We start from the raw sequence: 16935 nt of genomic DNA on the forward strand, positions 1-16935 counted from the left end.
CTCATGGTGGGATCTCAGCATTAGGCAGGGTAAGGTAAGACAGAGGAGCGCTTTTTTTGCTCGCTCGGACGCTCTCTTCTGTGAGATCGTTTCAGACGTGTGGTTATGTTCTGTTTCCATGGCAGCAGCCAACGGCACGGCGACACAGGCTCCGTGGCTCACCCAAGCCCCTCCCCTGCCCCCTGGCCGCTGCAGCAGGGGCCAGTTCCTCTGCCAGAAGCCCCCCACCTGCATCCCTGATTGGCAGCGCTGCGACGGCCACCAACATTGCCTGGACGGTTCGGACGAAGCCCACTGTCGTAAGTGTTACACACAGAGTGTGGAGGACCTATGCTCCTCATGGGGCCACGGGTCTAATTCAGCCAGTCAGCCAGCCAGTCAGTACACAGACTTGAGGGGAGACTTTCAAACTGGCCAAAAAGGTGCGTCTGATACACATAGCCAACCCAGTAACGGTGTTCATTCATAAAATGCACAAAACACAGTTCCATCTTGAGTCAGTACCACAAAAAATAAACAAGACTAAGACACTGGAGCGTTGACGTTTCACTCTGCGTGCCGAGTAAACCTTGAAAGGGGATATGGTTCTCACACTTGTCTCTCTTCTCCTTTTCTCTCTTTCCCTTCCTCCCTCTGTCTTCTTTCTCTCGTTCTCTTTGTCTGGTAGCCACGCGAGGGCCTCTGACGTGTGTGAACGGCACGCGCTGCGCTGACGGGGAGGCCTGCGTGCTGGACGGTGAGAAATGTGACGGCTTCATGGACTGCTCCGACCACAGTGACGAGGACAACTGCACCAGTGAGTCTTCAGTAGCCAGGCTTCTTCCGCACTTAAAGGGAGACTAGGGAATGTACAATCATCACACGCTGCGGGCAACTTCCTGCTTTACAGACGTCAACAACAACAGAACTAAAATCTGCCCAAGAAAGACTGCCCCTATTGGCTCTTGAAACAGACCTACACCGAGCTAATAGAGGCAGTCCTGGCCAATTCTAATGTTGTTTATTTCTGTATTCAGGAAGTGGTCCTGCTGTGTATTACGATGTCATATTGCTGAGTCTACTTTTAATGAAAATCATGTCACAGCCCCAATCAATTTACATAAGCAGATTCTTCAGTCATCCAGGCGAGGGTGATGGCGTAGTATCTCTCCTCTCTCACGTTTGTACTGGGGGTGGGTTTCTGACCTGTCTGTCTGTAGCCGACTCTCTGGTCTACAAGATCCAGAACCTGCAGTGGACGGCAGACTTCTCTGGCGCCATCACCCTCACCTGGTCCAGACCCAAGAACCTGCCCCTGACCTCTTGCTACTTCCTCATCTACTTCAGGTCAGTCTGTGTGTTCTGTCTGTCTGTGTGAGAGTGTCCATGTGTTGTGAGTGAGTGTGTCTCCAGGGCCAGCTCTAGCCTTTTGGGGACCCTAAGCAAGATTTGGTTTCCCCCCCACCTTGCGGCAAACATTTTTAGTGGCCCCTCTCTTGACAGCGTAGAGAAGAATTTAAGTTTGTGGTTAATTTCCTGCAATTCTACACATTTTGCCATGGGGCATATAAACATTTTGCAGTTTTAAAGCAAGTTTTCTGTAATTGTATAAATTGTATAACAATTTTATAACACATTGCAATTCTAGTCATTTTTCCATGGGTTGGAGATGTAGTTTTAAAGCTAAATTCCTGCAATATTTCACATTTCACCATGACTTATGCCATATTAATATGATGTCTGCGTGAGGATGTCTAACAAAATAAATGGGGGGCCCCCTGGATGTCAGGGCCCTGGTCACATGTCCTGCGTGCCCGCTCAATATTCAGCCATGATTACTACAAGTTTAGATAGCTAGCTAACTACCAATCTAAAAATTGTCAGCTGACATGGCTAATTGAGTGACTGTCAGTGACTGACATAATGAGAGAAACTGCCGAATGATGCACAACCAATTAAAATTACACCTGGTGTATTCTACTATTCTGACTGTGTGTGTCTGACTGTGTTTGTATATCTGTCTGTCTCTGTGTGCTAGGCTGGTGGGCACCCAGCAGTGGACCTCCATGGACACACACAGCAACAAGAGCAGCTACACACTGTCGGTACTGAAGCCAGACACCACATACCAGGTGAAGGTTCTGACGCAGTGTCTCAGCAAGCAGCACAAGACCAACGATGTGTTGACCCTGAGAACGCCCGAGGGATGTGAGTGATGTCCCGTGTGTAGACTACACGACTTTCAAAATCCTGAGATCGCTGAGCCTCTCATTAAACCACCGTCTCTCCTGTAGTGGTTTGTCTTTCCAACGTAGTGGTGCGCACGCTGGACGATGTGACACCGACGGGGGGTCGCACACTACAAGATTCTCGATACCACGCTGTCTCGCGAAAACAATGATGTGATTAGATTAACGTAGCTGTGGCTAGTCAGACTTGCCGTACAGAGTTGAAATACCTACTCAATACATTTTTGAGTTGAACGACATTGCTTGTGGCGAGCTCTCATTGGCTATTGCTGATCAATGTTCTTAAAATGTAGGGGGAGAGGGTAGAGGGGAAGGGGAGAGATGAGGGGGAGTGAAAGGTAGAGGGAGCAAGACACCCGATCATTTCACGGTGTCCATTCACAGCAGAGGATTTGTCTAAGGTTTGATTTCACACGTTGTCCATGTAATTATTGTGGTTGTTTTGCTCACCCTAGTTGAATGCACTACTTGTAAGTTGCTCTGCTAACTGACAGGCAAAATGAGTAACAGAAGGAATAATGCAGGTAGGTTTTTCTGGACCCAGATTAAGCCTACCCCCGGACTGATGCTCAATGGAGAATCTCTATTGAAAGAGTCTTGGAAATACCCCTTTAGTGTTTATATCACTGTTATGTGATATACTTTTGAAGTTTGTGGCCTGCCTGCAACAGTGTTTACGAATATTATCGTGGATTGACAGTACTCTTATGTAATGTTTGTTGCAGTGCCCGACCCCCCCAGAAACCTGCAGCTGTCATGTGACAACGGAGAGGACGGCACGGTGGAGGCCTCGTGGAGCACTCCGGACAAAGCCCACGGCCTGATCCGGGAGTACGTTGTGAGTTAGCCTGCCCAGACAATGTCGTTTCCTCTGGTAAACCTATTAACCGTTAGTGTCATGTCCTGAGCAGTAGGGCTATAAGAAGAGATAGAAACATACGCACAACCGTTGGCTTTGAGTGGGTGCTGGAATCAAAGTAAATGTTCACCAGAAAAATATGAAAGACTCCACACATTCCAATGTGGGTTTATTATTAACATGAAAAAAACAATTTCAACCCTGTTTTTCCTGTTTTGTTTCTCTGACTGTGTGTGTGTTGTGTGTGTGTGTGTGTGTGTGTTGTGTGTGTGTGACAGGTGGAGTACAGTGAAAAAGGTGTGGAGTGGTTCTCTCAGCGAAGCACCGGCAACAGCGTGGAGGTCAAAAACCTACAGCCCAGCACTCTGTACAAGTTTAGAGTAAGAGACCTGTCTTTCAGAGCAGCTTCATAGTGACATTTGGGTTCTTAGCATTAGAACAAGGTAACATGAGCTCTTAGAATTGTTGAGTTCTGAGCCTGTCTGATGAGTTCTAAACCTGTGTGTTTCAGGTGGCAGCAGTGACGGGTCGAGGTATGGGGAACTGGACTGAGGTTAAATCCATCATCCCCAAGAAAGGTATGACAGAATCTCTCACGATCATTGCCCTGACAATTTATAATATGGCATGATGATAATTTGATAAATTTGACAAATTCACTAATCCAGGGTTTCTTAAACTATGTGAGAGGTGGGTCGCAAGTTATAAGAATGTATCTGTAATCACACGCTATTTCTTTTTAGTTTGGGTCACCGGATAATGGCACATTTCTTATTTCGGTTTCGACCTGTAATCCTTCAGTGCACTTCCTCCACTGGTTGCGTTGTGGAGATTTACAGTGTTCTATCGCCCTCTGCTGGCCACCACTATGTAGGTGTCTAATTTATTGGAGCTGGTGCTTATTGTCTGTCTCTCCCTCCCTCTCAGCTCTACCACCTCCCTCAGTTATCACCGACAGCATCACAGAAGACTCGATGAGCCTGTCTTTCAGCTTTAACTCCCAATATGAGGTCAGTTGGTGGCGTCTCTGAGTGACTTCGTGCTTGTCTATGTATTCTAACTTGCCCTATAATTCTACCGTTGTTCCGTGGGTGTGTGCAGGTGAAGCAGTATGTGGTGGTGCTGTCCTGGGTGTTTGATGCTCACGTGAAGGAGAGCAGGAACTACACCGTGCGAGGCAGCATACTGAAAGGTAGGCCCCTGTCTGCCACTAGTGTCCACACATTTTCTGACAACAAAACAAGTGTTTTTTAAACATAACTTCGTTTTATGCGTCACAAACACACACTTAAGTGTTTTCAATATCCTAATCCAACTCTGTCTGTATTTACCTGTACACTTCCAGCTGCCAACCTGACCGCGGGTACCATCTACGAGGTGGCTGTGTGGGCCCAGACCGGTGTAGGAGACAGCCCCACAGCCCTGTCCCGCCAGCAGACCACAGGCACTCAGCCGGAGCCTCCCCTCCTCAAGGCCCGAGCCCTCAACCAGAGCTCTGTGGACTGCAGCTGGACTGTAACCGGATCCCCTGCACAGGTAACACGGGCACAGCATGACAGCTACTGTATTACAGACATGGGTCATGTTCATTTGGTCACGCAACGGAAAACATCATACAACGTTTTTTGACCGAAAATGATAATGTGCGCTTCTTCTTGGACAAGTTCTGGTAGTCCCTACTCTAGTCTGTTTTCTTCTATTTGGTGCCTAATGAATGGGTTTAAGTAGTATCTGTAGTATAATTTCAAATGCTTCAAGCATTTGGTTAAGCCTGTCTCGAGTGCCTGATGGGCGGGGTTTGCACTATTTCATTGTTCCATTACACCAGGCAAGAGCAATAAAGCGAGTCCCCACAAACTAAATATAATATGGAATTACATAAATGAGTCATAACTGATTGGATGTATAACGTGCTTTTCTAGATGCTCAAAGCTCTTTACATGGTAAGGGGGGAACTCGCCTCATCCACCGCTACTGTGAAGCACCCTGCTGGAGTATTCTGGCTCCCTGTGCAGCCAGTGATGTACTGTGTGGTTGTCTGTACAGGTGTATGGCATCTTCTTTGCCACCTCCTTCTTGGACCTGTACCGCAGCCCTCACAGTGTGAACACCAGCGCTAGTAGCCAGACCGTCACTGTGGACAGTGATGAGCAGTACCTGTTCCTCGTGAGTTCACCCCCTATTCCTCTTAACCCTGATTCCTCTCTCAATGCCTCAGATACAGAATCAGAAAACTTTATTGACGTGCAACACGATTTTTCGTTGTCGCCACTGATTCCATTTTGGTCCTAACTGTACTGAACTGTAAAATGATCGACTGCAGAAAATCCGCTCACAGTTAACCTATGTGTACATTTTGGTTTCTGAAGAACAATATCTCAATGTGTGTGTGCTTGTTCACGTGTGTGTGACAGGTGCGGGCCATCTCTCCCTACCTGGGCCCTCCCTCGGAGTATGCGGTGGTTAAGATGATTCCCAACGAGCGGCTTCCTCCTCGTAACCTGCACAAGGTGCGAGTTGAGAAAACCCAGGCTACGTTGAAGTGGCAGCCTCCCTACGACTCCCCCAGTGCTCCTCTGGTACGGCCAACCTCAAGCGTCAGCTCTTTCAGATACAGTTAATGTGATGGGTAACTTTTTTTAAAATAAGTTGAAGCTTAAACTTCAAAACAGACCCAAAGTCTGGATTGCAGTGTCTCCTTGTCCATTGACTTTTTTCAGTGTAAGGAAACATTATTGTTTGAAACATGACTGGGAATACAGATATGCATCTGTTGGTCACAGGCCCTCACATTGGGCCTCAGGATCTGGTCACGTATTTTTTGTGCATTCAAATTGCCATCGATAAAATGCAGTTGTGTTCGTTGTCCGTAGCTTATGTCTACCCATACCATAACCCCACTGCCACCATGGGGCACTCTGTTCACAATGTTGACATCAGCAAACTGCTCGCCCACACGATACCATAAATGTGGTCTGCGGATGTGAGGCCGGTTGGACGTACTGCCAAATTCTCCTAAAGAACGTTGGAGGTGGCTTATGGTAGAGAAATTAGCATTCAATTCTCTGGCAACAGCTCTGGTGGACATTCCTGACGTCAGGATACCAATTACACGCTCCCTCAACTTGAGTCATCAGTGGCATTGTGTTGTGTGACAAAAGTGCACATTTTAGAGTGGCCTTTTATTGTTCCCAGCACAAGGTGCACCTGTGTAAAGATCATGCTGTTTAATCAGCTTCTTAATATGCCACACCTGTCAGGTGGATGGATTATCTTGACAAAGGAGAAATGCTCACTAACAGGGATGTAAACAAATTTGTGCACAACATTTGAGAGAAATAAGGTTTTTGAGCGTATGGAAAATGTCTACCTTTTTATTTCAGCTCATGAAACATGGAACCAACACTTTACATGTTGTGTTTATATTTCTGTTCAGTGTAGTACCATGAACAGTTGTCCCTCACTACTTTTGACCAGGGCTCTGGTCAGTTGTGTGCCATTTTGGATGCCAACACGTCTGTCATTCATTGTTCTTGTGTTGTATTATATTACTGTAAACTCTGTTGAGATTGTTAAATGCACTTTCAATAAAGTTTGATTTGGATGTGTCCGTCCCGTGCAGACATACGCGGTGCACCTGAAGGACGTGGTGCGTAAGACCGAGAGCAGCTACAAGCTGACCACCCAGAACAACACGGTGGAGTACTGCCTCAAGGGCCTGGAGCCCGGCGGACACTACAGCGTCTCCGTCCGCCTGCGCAACATGAGCAAGGAGGCCAGCTACACGCTCAACACAAGTACGGCCCGGCTTATGTCCCGGAGACGGGCGCGTTCCAGGTCATCTTAATAGCAGCCGACGATCAGCTGTTTCTTTTTCCCACAATCCCCCGGGAAAGAGTTAAAACATCTCAGGGGTCATGTTGATGTAATGTAGCGATCTTCTGGCATGTGCAGCCCGACTGCAATATAGATAGACGACCTGGAACGCGCCCACAATCTGTTATATAGTGGCTGGGGGCTAGTCAAGATTTCTTGAATATTAAAGGAGTTCAAGCTAGAGCACCAACAGCTCTGGGGAGATCACATTCAAAACCTAGTGGGGATTGTTCTTACATGAACATAGTTGTATGAATGTATGTTGTTAAAGTGTTTTCCTTCTACTCTGTGTGGACATAGTGCCCCTGCCTGCTCCAGAGGCTCTGAAGATCCTGACGGAGAAAGACCATGTGTTCCTCTTCTGGAAGAGTTTGGCCGTGAAGGAGAGGAGCTTCAATGAGAGCAGGGTGAGGGACACACAGCTGTCTCCCTGTGATGGCAGATCTACCCCACTGTCTTTTATTTCCTCTGATATTCACCATCAATGTCTGTCTGTCTATGTCTGTCTGCACATCCGTGCTCGGTGTCTCTCCGCAGGGCTACGAGGTGCACGTGTACGACAGCCTGTCCAACTCCACCGTGCTCCTGGGTAACACCACGGAGAACTTCTTCCGGATCAGCAGCCTGCTGGCGGGCCACAACTACACCTTCTCCGTCCAGGCCCGCTGCCTGCTCAACGGACAGCTGTGTGGCGAGCCCGCCCTGCTGCTCTACGACCAGCTGGGACAAGGTGAGGCGGGGAGGGGACACTGGGGAGGATGGGAAGTTACTGGACAGATTTACTACGAACATCCATAAATCTTCAACGTCGGTTTCAGTAACAATGTGTGGTGACATTCATACAACAGAGGTATACGAGGCAGGATACTGATGTGATGATTGTTTTCCATGTTCATCTTACTTCATCAATTAACTTTGTGAGATAAAAGTATATCAAGAATCTCTCATGTGCTGTATATGCAATGTCAACCACGTCAGTCAGTGAAAGTCACTAACTCCCCCCCACCTCCCTGCAGGTCCCATTGACGCGGTGCGGAGCTCGGGTCAGTCAGGGGACATGGCGGTAGTGGTGGTGCCGGTGCTGTTCCTGCTGCTGCTGGGGCTGTGTGGGGTCCTGGTGGTCCTGTACCTGAGGCACCGCCGCCTGCAGAACAACTTCACCGCCTTCTCCAACAGCCACTACAACTCCCGCCTGGGCTCGGCCATCTTCTCCTCAGGGGACGAGCTGGGTAAGACTCCTTGGTTAAGTTCTATGTCGAAGTAGCCACATACGTCCGTAATTGCGGCGCTCCCTTGTTTTGTGTTGACGCTTGATGTTACCGTTGACTTTGCCTGTGTGTGATGGCTGCTAAGGAGCCTTAATGTTATCAGTCTACACTGTGTTGGACTTGAACCACGTTGTCTTTATTTGTGAACTAACACCCATCGGGTATCCCGCTCTGCGTCCATCTGATTGGCATGGCTTTTGATCAATCACTTGTAGGGCCCGGAGTTTCTCCTGATGGTGTGACCTGACCAGAAAAACTCTGGTCCCCAATTAAAGGCTGTGCTGCTAGGGACCGTAGTTTGTCCTTGTCAGGTTCCATCGTCCGGAGAAACTCCTGGCCCCACTCATTTCTCATGGGTATGACCAGGATCATAAACCACATTTTAGCATGAGCCGTTCTGAATGCAACTATCATGTCATTCTTCCCTCCTCCCTTGTTCTCTTGTTTACCCGTCCTCCTTAAAGGTGACGATGACGAAGACACCCCCATGATCAGCGGCTTCTCAGACGACGTTCCCATGGTGATTGCGTAGCAGGACCACCCCTCCTCCTCCTCCTCCTCCTCCTCTCTATCACTCTACTATACACTCTGCCCTGCCTGTCCCAACCCGTCACCTACGCAACCGTGCCCACGTGGTACGACAAAAGGTCAGAGCTCAAGAAAGAAGGTGCGCCAACACTTTCGTCAACCAACCCCTTCCGAGAAAACAGTCTTATACGATTCCGGATCAAAGGAAGAAAAGGTGAAACGCAACGAGAGAGATTTTTTTAAAGAAAAATACGATGCACTTTTTTGGGATGCGCAATAACTTATTTTTTTATACATAATATATATATATATCGGTCAAAGGACTTTATTGGTCGGGAACTGATGCTAACTGTGAAGGATTAGGAGTCTGTCAGGCGAGTCGAGTCGTGTGTTAGTCGCTCTGGGAGAATAGACCCAACTACAAACTAACTCCATAAAGAGCAGTTCATTGCTTGAAGCCAAAATAAGTACCTAGCAACTGGAATATCCAATGCAGAAAAAACACACCTAAGGAAAGAAAATATACACCTAATCAATATACTGTATGTAAAAAAAAAAATATTGTTTAAAAGTTACCAATAAAAGCTTCTTGAAGGGAGTGAGGAAAACAAGCTCTTGACACAGCATAAATTAACAGTCTTTATGGTATTTATTCAGGATTTATGTCACTTTAAAGAGTATACTATTTGCCCATGGTACGTTGTTTACGGTGTCCATACAGAAATCGATCTGAATATGTTACTGTCTGTTCGAATGAGATCACTTTAATCTGTTGTCGATATTTGATTTGAAACTGTCCGTTGGCGTGAACACAGCATTCGGCGTCCGCGTAACCAACCAATGAGTAGCGATTAGATTAAATCAATGGCACCAGGCGGTGTCATATAGATCCATGTTCCTCCTACCACCAGCACAGGAGTTGCTGTAGTCTACTCAGCTGTAACAATAACACAGAGGAGTTGTTCACATTTATTAACTCCAAAAAGTCAGCTTGATCATTCTGTTGTGTTTCTCTACTCCCAATGCCGCATCAATAGGAAAACAGTTTGATTTTAGTTGCTTTTTTCAGGACCACCACAATGTAAATATTCTTGTTATTCAAATATTATTATGCCCAATCTGCTGCTGTTAGTTTGTAGTGTTTGGAACCTTTGTCTCTGATGTTCTCAGGGAACTGGGTCTTTGTCTGGTCTGACACTGGCGTGGTACCATCATCTGAGTTTTTAGCCAACACTCAGAACCCTCACTGAGGTACTATAGTAACCCTAGAGACAGCATTTGGAGCATGACGTAATTGGACGTAATTTTGTTGTAAACTGGTTTTCTGGTTGAAAATAAGTTATAAAACCAGATGACAAGGAACTGGTCTTTGTTACAGCAAGATATATTTTTCATGACGAGAGCAAGATGTCATGGGAAAGACGTCATATTTTGGTTGTTATCTGGTCAGATAACCAGATTATTGCATTTTGTGGTTGCTGTTTAAAAAAAATAAAAGAATATTTTAAAAAAAGGACAGTCTAATCTACAACCTGATCATAATTTAATAATAGACATCATAATGATGTCATTGAAACCACTTTTGCTTGCTGGGATGGCAATATGATGTTTAGGTCACAGTGAAGTGGACTGTGTGTCCAGCTCTCTCTCACTGTTTAGCAAAACGCTTCATGTCAGTTTGATGCGCCAAGAAATGTTTGTATTTTTACTCTTCCCCATCTTATTGTGTAGTCATGAACTGAAACGTGTATGTTCGTCTATGCTAAAGAGCCATTTCAATTGATGTGAGGTATGCTTTTATTCATTGACCTGTTTTGGGGTTTTGTTCATGAATGTATTTTATATCTGTGATTTTATGGCTACGAGGCAATGTGATCCCCCGCCCTCTCCCTCCCACCTCTCATGTGAAATGGATACACTCGCAGTCCTCTCACTTTGTATAGCCAAGAACTCGTTTTGATAGTGTCTGACTGTAGACTGGTTCAGGGCAGGCATTGCGCCCCCAGGCTCCAGAACCACGTTCCCATCCCACTGTGGGGGTGACGTCACAGCAGCCCCCCACCCCCCCCCCCATCTCACTCTCCGCCCCCGGGCACTGCAGGGCTGCTTTCAATACATTGTTTTGACATTCTTTCCATAAGGTACTTGTGATTTTATCTCCCCCTTTTCTGTTTTCCAGTCCTTAAATAGTGCTGTAAAGATACTGATGGGACTGTTTCTTTTCTGTGGACTTCGATTTGCCACATATGCCTTATTAGAACACATTGAGTTTGTATGTATGTACTGTATTTATGATGACACGAGTACACACACACACACACTCAGTACCCTTACACAATGCTAAAGAGAATGATCTGTACTGAAGAGAGAGCAGTAGAAGTCGTTTGTTATTGTTATATACTACTACTCCTGTCTGCATTGGCTGTTTAAACAAGGCACATATCTAAAGCCACCTGATAGATTTTATCTCATGTAGTCCCAAGTTTTGACAATTGTACAAAATATAATTCTTGATTGTGTGACCGTTTCAACCCCCAACACTTCCAAATGTAGACTTTTTATTTTATTTTTTCTTCTGTAAAATAGTATGCTTAAAAAAGTTTTTGCACAGAATATAATGATATTGGACACCGCCATATTTGAATATGTTGATCTTGCTTGCTTATGGGGGTCTCAAGGAAGTGAGATGTTTGAGGTACAGTGTGAAGTGTTTTAAAAACCACTTATACTGAATTAAACTTACTGGAAATGTGCCGAAGCCTCATTTTGCTCTTCTTTCACAGAGAGGATGGATGGATGGATGGATGGATGGATGGATGGATGGATGGATAGACAAAAACAACACTGAAGATCTCTGCTTTCTAAAATTATTGGAGAAAAAAAATGTGTTTAATTTATTGTCTTTAGTCAATGTCCTTACAACTTCCAAATGCTTTTGATAGAAATAAACAAACCACTATCGAGTCTCCTCAAAGACCCTTAACAAAGCAACGGCGAACTCAGCCTTGGTTAACCACAATGCTATGAGTAAGTCCTTCAGTATTTGGCAGCGTGAAACAGGAAGGAGTGTATGTAGACAGTGCGGTGTAGTGTATGTGTGTGTAGAGGTTCTAGAGTACAGACGTCCTGGAGATGAACTGGGGTCAGTCCTTAATCAGGCCACTCTCACTGTGGTTTTTGACTCGCGTCTCATCTCCTGGTCTTTTCATTCTCCCTCGTGCCTCCAGTCATGCAGAACGGCCACAGCTCCACTGATGCTCATAAGGCTTTTATGACTGTTGAGTGAAGGGCATTGTCCATGCTCTCAGGGGAACTTCTGAGAAATAGACAGAGGGCTAGAAACAAACAGTGAGGTCATTACAGCTTTAATGCAGGCTGCACAATTCCCCAGACAGCTCTATGATTAAGTAAAGAGGCAGGTGTGCTTCTCAGAAGAGTAGACTGTCAGGCTAGGTGCTTTGAAGGTACAAAGTACAGTAATCAATGGAATAGACATCCATGAAATGAATAAACAACAACACGATAACCACAAAAGAGAGTAATGTCTTTTGTGTTTTTGATCAAAGTTTTGAAGTGCTACCTTAATCAAGTGTACATATTTTTGTTTTGGGGGGGGGGGATAATTGTGTACTTAAATAGTGCTGTTCATGATTTGACAAAGTTTATTTTAACAAGGTCATTAGCAAGAGGCTCTTTCCACTTCTATACTGTATGTCATGCTTTCACTATATAAACAGCAGTTCAAACTTTAGCAAATAAAATACTATAAGACTTAAAGACGAACGTTGGAAGTTGAATTGCTCTCTGATTACAAGGGGTTGAGTTAAATGCGGAAGACACATTTTGGTTGAATGCATTCAGTTGTGCAACTGATTAGGTATCCCCTTTCCCTAATTGTTTGTTAAATTTTGACTTGAATGTTGGCTGTATGGTTCATATACAGCACATTATCACACACAATATTTTTATCATAAAAAGGTGCGCTCTTGTCTGTCCAATCAGGTCATTTCTAGATATATTTGTCCACTTAGCACTTTTTTCTCAAGAGCATCCTCAGGGGCAAAAGTTCTGTATGGCCTCTTCTTTAATCTCTCTCATTCCTTTTTGCCAGCTCATTGTTGTGTTCCACCTGAAAAGAACCCTCTGACATTGCCGAAAGAAACGCTCCCAAACATAGTTAATAATCTTGAACTTCAAACATGACTTCAAACTACACTGTTATTGTACAGGGAATTCAATCCTGAAAGGGACATTATCATATATTGCCCAAAGAGTAACTAACTGGGCAGTCTCCCTCAGCAAAAATACCCTGTCAGGAACCACTATTAGGAATGTTTGCTCCTTCTCAACTGTCTCCTCTCCGTTATTTCTCTGACTAAACTCGTCTGGCTGTATTTATTTTCAGATCTGACTCGTCCTGGTCAACCACAGACAGCGGACCCAGACATGCTGTGCTCGGATGAATCCAAGTATATTTGTTGTATAGGTTACAGATTCTTTTAAAAGCTCAATGACGATGTACTGTAACAGACTGCTCTCCTTTCTTTCTTTCTTTCTTTCTCTGCTCTCAAAAGAAAGCACTCCACTCTTACGACGTTCTAAATTGAGTTGCTGTACTCCTCTCTCCTCCTCCCCCCTCTCCTCACTTCTCCATTCTCATCTGTCCATCAGATTCTGAGGGCAGCTCAGACAGAGCATTGACACCACAGTGTCAGGATTTCTCTGACGCTGTGATGCATTTAGCCCCCACTGTTGTTCAGAAAACACATACCTGCAGTCAGAAAAGCTCCTTCCTCGGCCCACTCAACTGTTCACAGTGACTGTGCCGTCATACCAGGGATGCTCTTGTCCTTGGCTTTTTTTGTTTGCCTTTTTAGAGTGTAGGGCTCCATTTGGGATCCAGACCAGCTTTTCTTCTTTTGTCGAATAGCTTCGTCGTTCTCAAGGCTACCACTAGAGGTCTCACTTGTTTGGTTTCAGAGCTGTCAGAGAAAGACCTACTTGTTGAAGAAGTTAATTCCTCCCTTTTTCTCTTTTCAAGTCGATAAGTTATTCGTCTCTTTCCAAATCACAATCACTGTTTATGTGAGTAACGGATGCCAATGCACTGAGATAAAACTACATTGTTCAAGATTTGAGACCACCAGTTCTAGATTTTGTATGGAATATCCCGCATCATGGTATCACTATCGACCTTTGTAGACAAAAATGATTCGCTAAACAGGGCTTAAGAAATTACCCCAAACTAGGGGGCCTCCCGGGTGGCGCAGTGGTCTAAGGCACTGCATCGCAGTGCTAGCTGTGCCACCAGAGACTCTTGGTTCGAGCAGCCGGCCGCGACCGGGAGGTCCATGGGGCGACGCACAACTGGCCTAGCGTCGTCCGGGTTAGGGAGGGTTTGGCCGGTAGGGATATCCTTGTCTCATCGCGCACTAGCGACTCCTGTGGCGGGCTGGGCGCAGTGCACGCTGACCAGGTCGCTAGGTGTACGGTGTTTCCTCCGACACATTGGTGCGGCTGGCTTCCGGGTTGGATGTGGGCTGTGTTAAGAAGCAGTGCGGCTTGGTTGGGTTGTATTTCGGAGGACGCATGGCTCTCGACCTTTGTCTCTCCCGAGCCCGTACGGGAGTTGTAGCGATGAGACAAGACAGTAACTACTAACAATTGGATACCACGAAATTGGAGAGAAAAAGGGAAAAAAAATAATAAATAAATAAAATAAAATAAGAAATTCACCCCAAACTTAAGCGGCCAGGCCCTGACTCTCCCTTCAACTGGTGTGATTTCATGTCAGTCACAGATTTGTCTCTCCCTCCCACTCCCCCCTATACAACAGCCAGTTGTTCTGTTGGTGACCTGTCAGTGCATCGGAGGGAGCAGCGTTGAGGTCGGTGCCTCTTATCAGCCCCAGCAGACGCAACAGTGGGCTCCAGTGTGTACTGCAGCCAGGAAACGGCCCAGGCCTTGAGAGGACGATGAGCAGATGCTGGGGGTGAGAGGGTTAGTCTGGATAAACAGACTGTACTGTAATGGCCAGGCAGCGTTCACCGTACAAAGCACAGACTGGACAGTGCAGAACAAACACACATCCCAAGGTATTTTTAAACCAATAGGTTACCCAGTTCACAAATGTGTGCATGTCACAGTTTCGGATGAACGTCTTCCGATTTAACAATTGTCAGCCCCATATATAGTAATTTTCCGGCACCATGGTTCTGAGACTCCTACATTGCTTCTGGTAAGTACTCAAACAACCCTGTTACATAGTCCTGTAGCCTACAGTACCCCTCTAGTGGGCCTCAGATTGCTAAGGATTCTCACTGGCCAGAGATTTGGGAGGAGGAAACTTGAACAAGTGTTATTTCTCAGCCTGGAATCTCCTCCAGCAGAGGGCATGCTTGATATAACACCATCTGTGTTGCCTCCTCAACAAGCCATTTATTACTACCACATTACAGTGTTCCAGGACCCAATCAAACTGATAAACATCATTAGTCAACTCCTTTGTCGAACCCTCTTGTATAATGACCTCAAAAGCAAAGAGAAAATTGTGTCCTGTATGCTGGGACTTCAGATGTGTGTGTATTTAGTAACTGTATAGATATTTTTTACCTTTATTTAACTAGGCAAGTCAGTTAAGAACAAATTCTTATTTTCAATGACGGCCTAGGAACAGTGGGTTAACTGCCTTGTTCAGGAGCAGAACGACAAATTTTTACCTTGTCAGCTCGGGGATTTGATCCTGCCACCTTTCAGTTACGAGTCCAACGCTCTAACCACTAGGCTACCTGCCGCTCTAACCACTAGGCTACCTCAAGAGAGAAGGGAGATCTGCTTAATTTTGTTTTTTAAATGTATAATACAGGCTATATTAGCCTTTTAATTAACAGAACTTAGACGTTACCAACGTTTTTCACTTTATTCGAATTATACAAAATAGGGGCCTCCCGAGTGGTGCAGCGGTCTAAGGCACTGCATTGCAGGGGTTTGATCCCAGGGCTGTGTCATTACCGGCCATGACCAGGAGTCCCGTAGGGCGGCGCACAATTGGCCCAGTGTCGTCCAGGTTAGGGGAGAGTTTGCCCGGGGGGGTTTTACTTGGCTCATCGCACTCTAGTGACTCCTTGTGGCAGGCCAGGTGCCTGCAGACTGACCTCGGTCGTCAGTTGAACTGTGTTTCCTCCGACACATTGTTGCAGCTGGCTTCCGGGTTAAGCGAGCGGGTGGTAAGCGTGGTTTGGCGGGTCATGTTTCAGAGGACGCTTGACTCGACCTTCGCCTCTCCCGAGGAGTTGCAGCGATGAGACGAGATCGTAATCCCGAAATTGGGGTGAAAAACAAAGTAGTGTGGATATATTTTATACATTGAACATAACACAAAACTGTGAGACAATAACATAATTGCACATGAGACAAAATGACCATAATAAAAGTAACAATCCGCAGGCTTTATTTTAAGATGTCAATATCATACACATATCAATACCATTATCGACCAAAATATTACAACAATATGCCACTGCAGTTACTGAATTTAAAACTACAAATCTAGGCTAATAAGAAGACATCTGAGTTAAATTCATGAGATGGAAACATGACAACATCAGAGTTACCGCTGGCATTTTCTCAGTTTGACTGTGTTAGTTTAGCTGTGAAAGATCAGTCGAGGAAAAAGGGAGGGAAACCTCCAGCAAATGGAGGAAGCTATGCTAAGCTCGTTATGATAGCATTACGCCGACAATCCAATTGGCGGGACGAGTGAGCCTCATGTATGTCGATGATGACATGTTTATACGCTGCGCGGCTATACGTCCCCATGACCACACACACTGAGTCATCATCTATATGACACCGCAATCTATATGACACCATGCCCTTCCTTCATAAGGAAGGAAGGGCACTCTCCTTGAGTGTTCCTACCATTATCAGACCATTAGACACTTCACACAGTGGGCTCTATCATGGCCAATCCAATCAGAGGACCATGGAGGCTCCTCAGTACAACTCAGTAGGAGGTTGAAGGAACGCGACGGGCAGTGAACAGTGTGGGTGCACGTGTGTCGGTGTGTGGTGTGTAGTTTCTACAGCCACTTGACCAGAGGAAGAGAGTCTACCTTTACCACTTCCCAGGGGTCAAGAGGTACCTGACCCACTGATTGATTGGGAGCTCAAAGGT

The 16935-nt window shown here is 45.7% G+C and overlaps 1 protein-coding gene and 1 long non-coding RNA gene across 3 annotated transcripts in view; one reads left to right on the plus strand and one right to left on the minus strand.

Moving 5' to 3' along the window:
- Positions 1-11512, plus strand: part of LOC139548934 (sortilin-related receptor-like) — a 66602-nt gene extending 55090 nt beyond the window's left edge. The window contains exons 32-48 of one of the 2 annotated variants that reach the window (XM_071358905.1): positions 126-299; positions 668-796; positions 1200-1326; positions 2018-2187; positions 2954-3066; positions 3366-3467; positions 3599-3665; positions 4015-4097; positions 4189-4279; positions 4433-4623; positions 5134-5253; positions 5502-5666; positions 6710-6884; positions 7264-7370; positions 7501-7693; positions 7980-8192; positions 8696-11512. In XM_071358905.1, coding sequence (XP_071215006.1) covers positions 126-299; positions 668-796; positions 1200-1326; positions 2018-2187; positions 2954-3066; positions 3366-3467; positions 3599-3665; positions 4015-4097; positions 4189-4279; positions 4433-4623; positions 5134-5253; positions 5502-5666; positions 6710-6884; positions 7264-7370; positions 7501-7693; positions 7980-8192; positions 8696-8763 — 2288 coding nt within the window. In that variant the 3' untranslated portion in view covers positions 8764-11512. The remainder of the gene's footprint in view (positions 1-125; positions 300-667; positions 797-1199; positions 1327-2017; positions 2188-2953; positions 3067-3365; positions 3468-3598; positions 3666-4014; positions 4098-4188; positions 4280-4432; positions 4624-5133; positions 5254-5501; positions 5667-6709; positions 6885-7263; positions 7371-7500; positions 7694-7979; positions 8193-8695) is intronic. The other variant, XM_071358907.1, reaches the window with a different exon arrangement.
- A 126-nt stretch (positions 11513-11638) lies between these two features.
- LOC139548966 (uncharacterized) lies at positions 11639-15837 on the minus strand. The gene is made up of 2 exons (XR_011669809.1): positions 13531-15837; positions 11639-12094 (listed from the first exon to the last, which is right to left on the minus strand). It is a non-coding gene; the product is annotated as an uncharacterized lncRNA (long non-coding RNA).
- Between the last annotated feature and the right edge of the window lie 1098 nt (positions 15838-16935).

Source organism: Salvelinus alpinus, chromosome 22 (assembly GCF_045679555.1).
Source record: "Salvelinus alpinus chromosome 22, SLU_Salpinus.1, whole genome shotgun sequence".
Classification (NCBI taxonomy): Eukaryota; Metazoa; Chordata; class Actinopteri; order Salmoniformes; family Salmonidae; genus Salvelinus; species Salvelinus alpinus.